The sequence below is a fragment of the Triticum aestivum genome, chromosome 2D (assembly GCF_018294505.1).
Source record: "Triticum aestivum cultivar Chinese Spring chromosome 2D, IWGSC CS RefSeq v2.1, whole genome shotgun sequence".
NCBI classification, from domain to species: Eukaryota; Viridiplantae; Streptophyta; class Magnoliopsida; order Poales; family Poaceae; genus Triticum; species Triticum aestivum.
In genome coordinates this window covers 164,003,044-164,015,047 of record NC_057799.1, presented here as the reverse complement: position 1 = coordinate 164,015,047, position 12,004 = coordinate 164,003,044, and the positions used below count along the sequence as shown (strand labels likewise).

At 41.8% G+C, this 12,004-nt stretch overlaps 2 protein-coding genes across 38 annotated transcripts; one reads left to right on the top strand and one right to left on the bottom strand.

Moving 5' to 3' along the window:
- The first annotated feature begins 1,863 nt into the window (after nucleotides 1-1,863).
- LOC123052366 (uncharacterized) lies at nucleotides 1,864-6,053 on the top strand. Of its 35 annotated transcripts, XR_006424651.1 has the most exons (7): nucleotides 1,868-2,491; nucleotides 2,579-2,671; nucleotides 3,001-3,089; nucleotides 3,301-3,395; nucleotides 4,294-4,424; nucleotides 5,134-5,280; nucleotides 5,658-5,994. XR_006424651.1 is itself a non-coding variant. In XM_044475511.1 (6 exons), exons 3-6 carry the CDS (start codon nucleotides 3,074-3,076, stop codon nucleotides 5,793-5,795), a joined length of 396 nt encoding a protein of 131 aa, XP_044331446.1. In that variant the 5' UTR covers nucleotides 1,890-2,491; nucleotides 2,579-2,671; nucleotides 3,020-3,073; the 3' UTR covers nucleotides 5,796-5,994. The 35 variants fall into 35 exon arrangements, 5 of the variants coding, with proteins under 5 accessions (XP_044331446.1, XP_044331444.1, XP_044331445.1 ...); XR_006424646.1 differs by having other exon boundaries at nucleotides 1,864-2,491; nucleotides 2,579-3,089; nucleotides 3,301-3,453; nucleotides 5,658-6,053; XR_006424648.1 differs by having other exon boundaries at nucleotides 1,865-2,491; nucleotides 2,579-3,089; nucleotides 5,658-6,053.
- Nucleotides 6,054-8,048: 1,995 nt separating this feature from the next.
- Nucleotides 8,049-11,604, bottom strand: LOC123052365 (protein TIC 20-I, chloroplastic). 3 transcript variants are annotated; one of them, XM_044475507.1, is made up of 3 exons: nucleotides 11,411-11,604; nucleotides 10,758-10,965; nucleotides 8,049-8,910 (listed from the first exon to the last, which is right to left on the bottom strand). In XM_044475507.1, exons 2-3 carry the CDS (start codon nucleotides 10,927-10,929, stop codon nucleotides 8,270-8,272), a joined length of 813 nt encoding a protein of 270 aa, XP_044331442.1. In that variant the 5' UTR covers nucleotides 10,930-10,965; nucleotides 11,411-11,604; the 3' UTR covers nucleotides 8,049-8,269. The 3 variants fall into 3 exon arrangements, with proteins under 3 accessions (XP_044331442.1, XP_044331441.1, XP_044331440.1); XM_044475506.1 differs by having other exon boundaries at nucleotides 11,461-11,604; XM_044475505.1 differs by having other exon boundaries at nucleotides 11,347-11,600.
- Between the last annotated feature and the right edge of the window lie 400 nt (nucleotides 11,605-12,004).

Here is a 12,004-nt window from a genome sequence, read left to right as displayed (position 1 = left end):
TATGAATGATATTTATGTATTGTGTGAAGTGGCGATTGTAAGCCAACTCTTTATCCCATTCTTGTTCATTACATGGGATTGTGTGAAGATGACCCTTCTTGCGACAAAACCACTATGCGGTTATGCCTCTAAGTCGTGCCTCGACACGTGGGAGATATAGCCGCATCGTGGGCGTTACAGCACCATTGAGGTTTGGCCCGGAGCAAAGGAGAAAACCCTCGCGCGGGGGTTAACATCTCCACCCAAGGGCACGACCGATGGGCGTCACTCCTCCGCCGCCACACTCGATGTGCTTCCCTCCGCCGCCACAGCCGACGTGCCGCTCGCAGCCGTACTGACTGGCAAGAACGCCAACGATGGGTCTACGACCGCTGACTGCGGCCTGGTGCAGATGGGTCACGGCAACATGATGGCTGTCAGCAGGTCAATGCCCTGTCTGGTCCTGTCGGACAACCACCAGTCGCGGACTGAGTTGCCGCCGGTGGGGACGGGAGTGGGGCGACACGGTTGAGGGTCGACCATAGGAGAAATCATAGGAGCAGTGAGAGAGGGAGTGTTGTGTGAATGCACAATGGACGGTGGCAGAGAAGAGGGATGAGAGTTATTAGACGCCCCTTCGTCTCCCGTGCTTCCCAACGCGTGCACGTGAGAGGCACGCGTGGCTCTCGCGAGAAACAGACGATTCAGCCGTTCCCCCAGCCTGGCTTGAAACTGCTTTAATGTTCGTGCAGTGGGCCTGCTTTTTGCCTCTTGCATGTAACCAAACGCCCCCCCCCCCATACATACTCCTTCCGTTTTTATTTACTCCATATTAGTTTAGTTTTAAGTCAAACTTTGTAAACTTTGACCAAGTTTTAAAAAATGTTAACATTTGCAATACCAAATAAATGCTATTGGATTCATCATTGAATATATTTTCACACTACATATATATATTTTTACTCTGAATATATTTTCACACTATTCGTCACCCTGGGTGAGGAATAGTTATTTTTCACCCACCTCTATTTTAACATTTATGCACCGTAATTTTACGTTTCGTAAATTTTGTCTTATTTTAGAGATAAAAAGAGAACGTAAGAAAACGTATAATCATCGTAATTTTTTTATGTTACGTAAAATTACAAATGTAAAAACATAGTGTCAAATGTACATAAAATACATTTTTTGACCTATATTTTTTTTGTTATGCCAAATTTTATGCAGTAAATCAATACGAATATAACTATTTGTATTTCAAATGTAATTTATTTATGAAATGATCGTAAGATTACCTCGGGTGAAGAATAACTTTTATATATATAGGGAAAATCCATCCTACCACCTGGGGGTAGTTACCCCACATGTCTCATATACTACCATGTAATAATATATATTGTACTTTATCATTTTAAGTATGTTCATATACTATATATAATATACTCCAAATTAAGTTACATGAAAAAATTGCAAGTTAGCCCATGGTTTTTATTATATTTGTGAAATACTTATATATTTGTACGTAAAAAGGAGCATACTCAAAATACGATACATACTACCAAAAAACTAGTATATATACTACCTAAACATTCTTATATACTATGTACTACGCGTACATATTCTCCTCTTTGATAGATACTACATACAACATACAAAACTTAAGTGATGGTAACTACCACTTTTATATATATATATCATTCGGGAGTATCTTAGATATAGTATAAAGTAGAGTATATAATACCACATGATAGTATATGAAAAACGGATAGCTACACCCGGTAGTAGTAGGATGCAGAATAAAGTAGAGTATATATATATGGGGCTGACTATTTGTAACCGTAACAGAATAATATTCTGTTACCCTCACCCCTATATAGAGGCGCGTCATTTTTCTTCCTCCTGCTGCCGCCCGAACCCACCTCCGCCCAGCGCGCCGCCCCGATCCCAACTCCACCCAGCGCGCCGCCGCCCGGATCCCACCGCCACCCTGCGCGCCGCCGGCCCTACCCCCCTCCTCCCAGAGCGCCTCCGCCTTCCCCGATCCCGGCCGCCTCCCTCCACCACGCGCCGCCGTCCTCCTTCCCCAACGCCGGCCGCCGCCCTCCACCACGCGCCGCCCTCCTCCTTCCCCGGCGCCGGCCGCCTCCCTCCACCACGCGCCGCCCTCCTCCTTCCCCTGCGCCGGCCACCTACCTCCATCGTGCAGATCCACGCCATCCCCGTACTCCTCCTTCTTCCTGCTGGGAGATCTCGTGCGCCGCCCTCTGGCAGCCGGTGATGCTTCCCCGCCACCATTCTGCCTCCTTCCCGATGGGGCAACGATGCCGCGCGTACAGGAAGTTCATCGCCGCCACCTCAGGCCGTTCAATGTCGACGTCTTGGACGCGCCATGCTCCAACGCCATGGCTTGGGCTTCAGCAGCAAACAATGGAGCCTACAGGGGGAGCCGCGGGGTTGAGGACGTCCTGTTCGATAGTACAACTGCTTGCTCGGCCGCCGGTCACTCAAGGAGGTGAGTGCATGTCACCCCCGTGCGCTTCCATGGATGTTGTTGTCTGATACATCTCCCTCTCTGATTGATCTCGCATGATTTCCGTAGCTTGTCATTGCCTACCGTGCAACCATCAAGCGTGTGCTAATTGTGACTGAGGTTGCACTGCCCAGCAATACAGGCAGCAGTTTCACACTACAGGTAAATGACATTGCCTCTGGGATAATTATCTTGCAAATGATCAGCAAGAAGATTTACAGTTTATTTATGTGTTTATTTAGCTCCACCCAATACTGTAAAAATGCATGAGTCTAATACCCTGTGGCCTAGCTGACCGAATTAGCATGCAAGCTTCTCCTTTCACCATGAAATAAATGATAGATTCAACAGTTGCTAGGTAAATCACAAATCTATTTACTAGATGTATTACTACCCTACATTCATGTCGTCAGAAAAGTCCATGTATTACTACCATGGGAGTTCAAAGAAAGGTCATCTATAAAATAGTATAACTTGTGAGCTTCTTGCAGACTAATGATGAGTTACTAGATAAACTTAGGCACCACACCACAGTCCATTCACTGCCGCATCCGAGGCTGTTCAATGATGCAACAACGAGGTCTGGCCTCCCCCCTTCCTATTTTCATGAAGCATATTCTGCAAAAATATCAGACGCTCTCAACTGAATAAAAAGTGTGTCGCACAAGTTCAGGTATAACTGCTGCAGGAGTTCAAAAATCTCAACAAACAAAGCTCAAACCAAAGTTCAAGAACTGTTTCCTTCATAAACTAGTTTTCTTTTCGTTAATTTGTTGTTCTGGACATTACAGATGTACATTCTTCACCAAGTCGAGCAGCAAAGTTGTCGCACCAAATCGAACTTGCTGCTGCACCATCTTCACCAAGTCGAACTTGCAGCAGCCAGGTACCATAGTCGCTCAACTTGATCTCTCTGGTAGCTCATCCGGCAAGACTGCTCAATGGTATGACTTCTTTGCACAAAATCAGATCTGGTAGTTTGTCTGAGAGACACATTTGTTCTGTATCGTACTGCACCTTGTGCTCCCTTCATCCCATCCATGCTTAGATGAGATTTTTCTGTGCAATCAGACTTGGGCTAGGGTCAAAAAATTGGTGATCTTAGTTCTGAATTGCTGGGCATGCAACTCCTCGTTTGTTAATTGCTAAGTGATAGTCTGAACAATCGATAAGGGAGCCGCTGTGCATTACTATTGAAACACAAGGTTGTTGCATTTCTCAAAAAAAAGTCTAAACCAAGGGAGCCGCTGTGCACCAATCCTCCCCGCCGCGCGGCGACCACCTCTGTCGCCCCGAGTTCCCAGCTGCATGCATTCAGGAGCAAGAAAAAAGAGAGGTTAATTGTCCGTCCACACTGCCTCTCCTCCCAAGTCCACACTAGTTTTATCACAAAAAGCAGAGGATGTCTATTTTATTTCCTGAAACACAAAGTAGGTGTTCTCAGTTCAGTACGTGAGCTATCTCAAGTTCTTGGAAAACATATAAAATAGTACGGTGTTTGTGCAAAAAATTCAGACTGTTTTCTAATTATACAGCAGTTTACTAAATGGTAGAATTGTAGTTGTTCAGTAAAAAGGTTCACTACCCCAAATGGGGGATTTTCAATCCGTTTTGTCTTTCTTTTCCAGCTGAAAGTTGTAGCAAATGTGAACTGAAGCTGTTGTGGAGCAAATTAGGAATAGTTGCCTACTCTTTTGCCGCTGCTACCTTGCCACCTAGATTAATACTACTACTACTACTTATCGTGTTGCTAAACCTCGTGTTCTGGACAATTTGTGGGAAAGTGTGGAGGCGCAAGTTGCTCCGCGACCGAGGAAGGCCCCGGTGCTTGCCATGCCTGAAGACGGCCTCCAACCGCCGGGCCCAAAGCAGCCAGCCTTTGTTCTCATGCGCGTCTCCTTCCTGCGTCACCTAGGTATGCGCCACCACCCGCCGTGCTCGATGCTTCCTACTCCCATAGCCGTCCTCAGTTCAACCCCATGGCGTCGAGATGGTCGAGTTAGTCGCGAGCAGCAGTCCGCCGTACCTAGAAACTGGATTTTTATCTGCAAAATCAGTTCACCGTACCTAGAACAACCAGTTCGATCCATCTCCTGATTCTGAAAATATGAATTGTGTTTACTGCCAAAATTGATGCTCTATAGTTCACAATGTATATATGTCATCAGTTCAAAAAAGACGTACAGAAAAAAGTTCAATTATATGTGTTAAAACCAAGTTTGGTTTTCTACTATATGTCAGATTATTACAAAAGATTTTGCTCATGTGGCTGTAAGCTCTAACCATATGGCAACAAAGAGAAAAATGAGTATGAAGTATTGTTGTTTCCGTATTGTTAAGTTCAGTATGTATTCCATTTTCAGTACGTAAACAAACACACAGGATCTTTATGAGAGCAAAAACTACAAAATGGAAATCTGTAAGTTCAACTACATATATTACAACAATTGAAAATACAAAAAATTACATCAGTTCAATGACAGAAAAACATGAGTTCGAAAAGTTTTTGACTCTTGAACTGATAGCTGAAAGATACGATATGTGTACTGTTGATAATCTCAAACATGTGTTACTCAACTTTAGAAAACATGTAAAATTGTTGTGCTGCTTTGCAATGTCTCCAGCAGTCCTACTTCTCCATGACGACAAGGACGACGTCGCCATGCGTGCACGCTCCAACCTGTCCCCTGTCGCAGCCCCACCACTCGATGCCGATGCACTCCAACCCGAGGACCACCATGATGGAGGTCGCCTCACAGCCTAGCGACGAGGTAACTCATCTTCCTTGTGCGTCCTTCGCCCACTGTGCGCCCTGCTGCCCTCAACCTCCTTCCTCACAGCCATGCTACCCCAAATTTTGTTTTGATTTTTAGTTCAACTTGTGTGTTCTTTTCAGTGCATTATGCTTTAAATGTGCAGAGTCCTGAGGCAAAATGATACATTTTAGTTTGCTTTGCCGCAAGGGCATTGCTGAAACTTCACTTCTGTCTAAACCTTTACCCACCCATTTCAAAAACAGATGCTACTTTACTTTGCATGGATCCTGAATCACATTTCACTAAAAATGTAATAGTGAAATTACACTGAATAATTATATTGTATTTTTTTAGCGTTCTTGCAACCCTATTAACACCATCTTTTTGTGCAGTGTTTGTTGGTTTCTCTTTCATTTACGGACATCTTGGGCTTGCTGGGTGCAGAATCAAGAAGCCCAATCATCATCAGGGATGAAAAAAGGAGAGAAGCACGGGAAGAGGTACTAGTAGAAGAGGAAGAAGTAATGTGAAAAATGAGATAAATGTGAGAATAGCAAGTAGTAAAGCATGAGAGGGATTCAGATTTTGTTTTCACATTCTTGCTGTACACGTACCTTTGGTCTGTAGATGCACCGTAATGGATCTAGGAAGTATGAATGGTTAATACCTCAATGGTGCACTATGCATCTTTGGCAGGTTTTTATGCATTTTTAAATGGTTGTGGAGCAATTTAATGGTGCGCTATGCACTGAAGTATACATTGTTTATATGTTCTTGTACTCGGCTCATCAAGGTTGTACCATACTGAAATCTGGAGCAGTCTGGCAAAAAGTATTTACATCCGTTCAAACTCGAGGATACGACAAGTTCAGAGAAAACAAAAGTTTGCAGTTGAGAAATAGGGGATGATCATTCATATGTCTAAAAAAATAATTGAGCTTATATACAAAAAGTATTTACATCCGTTCAAACTTAGGGATACCACAAGTTCACAGAAAACAAAAGTTGTAAGCAAATCATTAACAAAAAAGTAGAGTAAAGTTCGGACTGTGAAATTACATCATTAAAAACAAACACAACGCTCAGTTCAAAAACTCAGTTTTCGGGACGTGATAAAGCTCAAACAAAAATAAACCTCATGGAAATTCAAATGGTAAAAGTTTAAGTCGTAGAATGAGAGAAGTCCAACACATCGTTGCAAACAATATTTTCTTTTTGAAAAAAATGTCATTCAACTATATAAGTCATGCAAGTTTAGGTAACGATGATACCGTAGATCGTTGAAAAGTTACGGGAAAAATCATACAGGAAAAAACAGAGTAAAGTCCAGTCTATGAAAACCCGCTCAGTACAAACCCAAAATGGAGATCAGTTTGAGTCCTCCGTTTTCAGAAGAATTCAAAATTAATCTATGAAAAATACCTCAGTATGAACGCACACATAGATCAGTACGAGTACTCTGTTTTTCCGGAGAGAAAAATAGCACGATGGATCTTACCGTATTCAAGATTACTCTTAAACGGTTGCGAAGTAGAGAAAACGTCCAACATTACTAAGTTTCGCATTTTCGATAGCTATCCAACGGTATATTATTTGCCCCATTTCGACAAACTTAAAAAAAACCGCGTTCAAAACCAATTTTAACCGTATTTGAATTCGTATTTAAACCGTAAGGAATTAGAAAAAACTTTCTATACGCAAAAGTTGCGCATTTTCCATAGCTTCCCAACGCCGTATCATTTGGGTCAATCCGACAAACCGTTTGCAAAAAACAGTGAAAAATATTTCGCCCAGAATTTCACCGTTTTTCAAATTACTTTTAAATCATATACTCCCTCCGTTCCTAAATATAAGTCTTTCTAGAGATTCCAACAAATGACTAAATACAGAGCAAAATGAATGAATCTACACTCTAAAATATGTCTACATACCTCCGTATGTTGTTGTCCATTTAAAATGTCTAAAAAGACTTATATTTAGGAACGGAGGGAGTAGAATTTAAAAAAATAGTAGATATATGGAAGATGCAGATTTTTACCAGCTTTCCAACGCCATCTCATTTGCTCAATTCCGACAAACCGTTTGAAAATTAAGTCCAAAATACGATTCGCGTTTTCGGTTTGGAAAAAAACGGTTTTTTTCAAAACTGCTCTTAAATCATAATTTTTTTTGCCAAAACAAATTATAAGATTGTAATGTGGATGTCAAGAGCTTTCCAACGATATATTACACGCCCCGTTTCGACAACAAAAAATTGCAAAAAAATTTGAACTAAAGAAGACGATTTTTAACAGGAACAGAAAGCATCAGTTCAACCGTTCGAATTTCATCGGTTCAACCGCTTGAATTCATCAATTCAAGTAGGGTATATATTCTTCATTGCAAATTTTATACTGTTTTCTATAAACTTGGCCGAAATTCATAAATTTTGACTTAGAACAACACTAATATGCAGAGTAAAAAAAACAGAGGGTGTACATAATATAGTGGTAGAAATAGTTGTTGATTCTTCATTCACCAATGTCACAGGAAAACGAATGGCAGTTTGCACAGATAATTTTCATCACCAGTATTCGGAGTCTAGCACTTCAGCCAAGTTCAGAAATCAAAATGTGGCCGGACAAAAGGGTACCTACACCGCTGTTCATTTCTGGAAGATGATAACAGATTTTAGCCAAGCCCGGCCAGCAGGGGTTCCATTCAAACCACACGAGGAAACATGTATTCAAAGTTTCACACGTTTCTCGACAACAAAAAGGCAGATAACTCAAACACTGAAGCAATTCAACCGATGCAATAATCAATCGCGTCACTATTTGGATTTTGTCATAACGGAAAAAGGTCACGATCCTGGCAATTACAACGAGACTTCAAAATTTAAGTATAAACAAAACAGTCTATAGAACTGTAAGTAGCTACTGCAAAAAAAAAGTACTACCTATTTGCACCTCCATCTCACTTTCCATCCTTCTGATATCAAAAACCCGACATGGTGAGCAGGTGGCTACCTGAAGAGATTCAGATCAGAATGGATGAAGGCTGTGTGGGATATGAAAGGAACGTTCGGATACATCCCACAGAGAGCACAGCGCATGCACTCTAGCACCGTGAAGATCTGCATGAAAGCAACGGCCATCCAGAAATACTGCATGGGCTTCCCCTGATACACAAAGCTGGGCATCCAGGTGCACATTGTTGCCACTGCTTGGGAGCCGGTGTCCAGGAGGATGGCCAAGATCACATGGAACCTCATGAAGTGGGGTGACCACTTGCGTCTCACCACGAAGAAGTACACGGTCATAAATATCACCAGCAGGAGCCACCCTGGAAGCAGTGTCATGGTGTCGATGAAAGTATAAACCAATGAAAAGCCCTGCAAGTACGTGTGCAACTGGTAGATGACATCGGCATACGACCACATGTTGTGGAGTGGCAGCAAGTACGGCACACATGCAAGGGTTCTCCACCACCATCTGGGCTTGGAAGTCAATTCAGGGTAGCTGAATGCTGCTAGAGAGGAAGCTCGACAGCCAACTTCCGATATTCGGCGCTGATTCTGCCGGGTCAATAATGATGGAATGCCCTTCATCGAACCCTCCATCAGAGATGATGTGAGCATGTCATGGTGAAGAAAACCAGTGCCGGCTGCAAGATATACAGTGAAATGTGAGAATCAAAGAATGAATTAAGTATCAGAATCAAAGAATGAATTTAATGTCAGAATCCAAGAAGGTGATGAAATGAAATGTAAAGAAAATACCTAACAAGAAGACATAAGCTGACAAGTACTAATATGTGCAAAACTGTCTCAATTCCAATATTTGTTCTAGCAAATATCTAAGAACGATATAATCTCTCTTCAATGGATCATAAGTTCATTATGGTATTTATTAGACTGGTTTACTAATCAGTAAACATTCATCTTTCATGTTTACTTCATCACTGGCTTAACCATGAAATAACTATCTATACCATATTTTATACAGTAAACTGCCTAAAAACATTGGCTCCTTACAAGTAATCAAGGGGGACAGAACTCTTAAAACCATGAACTTAATCTTATATATTAACTATTGTAACTGCTAAGCGTTACAGCAAAGAGGGGCCCAGTGGCTGGCGATGCATGGCGAGGCCAGCGAAGCAACAGCAAGAGCCAATGATTTTTTAAAGTAATCATCCACTCCACACTTCCTGATAGTAAATATTAATTCCATGATGTTTTGGCCTAAAATCTGGACTCATTCTAGCTCTGCTCCATGTCTGTCATCTACATGCTGGCATTTGCCACCAATGGGGTTTCTTTTTCTAGAAGGATGAAATAACTGCTATGTATGCTTTTGCAGGGGGTCCTTGGTGAGAATCCTTCATTGTACAAAAGGTAATAACTGAGAATTCATGACAATGTCAATTTCAGCATGATACTTGCAGCCTTGCAGGTCAATTTACTCAAACATCACAAGTTTTTCCTCCAACGCGTAGGAGAGCTGTGCATCATTATACTAAGAAGAGAAAGGAGTCTAATAAGACTCATCCAAGCCAATTACAGCAGGGTTCTAGTACAAAGGATCACCAAGAAAGATAAAACTATGACCATGAACCTATATGAACATTAACATTTTTGTGTTTTTCCTTCTTTTTGTTTAGATTTAACAACTTATTTAATGCCCCAATGGTAATTAAAGAATTGAGAATTCTAATAATTGAAAATTCATGCGCAGTTGTCGGATTAGATTGGATGTGGAAAACATGACCATGCACTTCTAATTTTGCATTTGTGCTACGCACCCATGCCAGCTCTGGAGCAGAATTCTATCTACTTAAAGAAGTTTATGGATATTCTAAAGAAGTCCATCATGGAGCACTGAAAGTGTTACATCCAGCCTTCAGATTCATATAACTGGCACCTAACTCAGCTTTTTATGCACTTTATACACTTATATATAATAACTTATATATGAATTCAGATTTCCCCATATTCGACTGAAGTAACAAATTTCATATTGTCATTATGAGATTGTCCTTATAACATCATCACCAATTTTGTAATTAGATCAGATAACAGTGTTACATCAACACCTTATTGTCCTTTCTGATCATTAAAGAACTCCTTCGAGATAGATAGCAGTGTATGTTCCTGTGTTTTTCGCCATTAAATTTGCAGAATCTTTGTATGAATATTTCCTGTTGCAATTGCCGGTTCATATTTGCTGCAGACTCTGCACATTTCTCTGCCCTACCAGCCTACCAGAAGCATGGAAAAGAAGAGGTGCTGATGCAGGTAGTGTCATCTCAAACATGATACTTACCTTTGGTGCTCACATCTTCGCTTCAAAATGTTTTCCCTCTATATTTCTACCCGACAAACTATAAGTATAACTTTGCTTTGGGTGGCTAAGGGTTAAGGACGATCTACCGTATTTGTTCAGAAGAGCATAAGCATCATGATTGCAGTAAACTTTACAAAAAGACAATTAGATCGTTATATGCATTACCTCGTACAGCTTGCACCGAAAATTTCTTCCTCTCGGATGAAAGCCGAGCACTCTTTAGACCTGGTGATCCCGCTGGGATACGAATGCAAGATCTTCTCAAGAGAGGAGGCTTCGCAGCAGGAAAAGCAAGCAGCTGCCCCTGCCCAGCAGATAAGCCTTGACAGAGAACCATTTTGTATAAACCCGGCCTTGCACAAAGCACAGTTACCTGGATAAGCAGGCAAATGAAGTTAGCAATATAGCACTGAACAAACACATCTACGGAGCCATTAATCACATAAATGATCCGTTCATTCTCTAAAAAGCGCTTAATTCGTTTTCTCAACAAACAAAAAAAAATTGGACACCATCCGAAAGGCAGAGCTAATTCCAAGAAAGAATGGGTAATTACAATACTGAAACACGACAATTTCCTCCCTAATTCAAGGGTGGTCATGACGGCGGGAATGTGGATTACGTTGGCACCCACATTTCTCTTTTCCTTAAACAAACAGCTATCGGCATTCCACCACGTGACAAACGATTCCGCAACAAATTGGATCGACGGAAGTATGATCCCGAAAGGAAATATCTTGATTAAGTTGCTCACGGCAGAAGGGAAGACGACAATGGCAGAACTCGTGGAACAATCCAGGCAGGTTAGAGTTCGTCACCGAGGGAGAGGCCGGGGGAGGAGGCGGAGGATGGCAGCGATCTTATGAACCTGCGTGGTAAGGTGGAATGAGGCCTGGGTGCCCTCGGCGCCACCGCCGTCGCGAGAGGAAGAGGATAAGAGGGCCGGAGGGGGCTTGCTTCGTTTGCCTGTGCTCCCAGTCTCCCACGCAACGTGGCACCCATCCGTCCTTCGCCCCGCTTTTCCTGTCCAGGGAAAAAAAACTGGGAATAAATACAGTTTCGAGTGAGGCGTTTTGGCTCACAGGAGCATCTGCTCATGTACCTGCGTTGAATAAAAAAAACAAAATAAATACTAGAAAAATTCAAAAAAATCCAATTTTTTTTGGGCATGGTAGATAATTTGGTGCGTGATGTCCGGTCCAAATTTCAAATCATTTGGACATCTGAGTAGCTCAAATTTAGGGTCTGTTAAATAGTGTATTGTTTGTATACTGTTCTGACTCAATTTGTCTTTTTTGCCGAGAGCTACTCAGATGTCCAAATGCTCTGAAATTTGGAGTGCACCTCACGCATCAAATTATCTACCATGCATAATTTTTTTGAATTTTTTAATTTTTTTTGAATTTTTTATG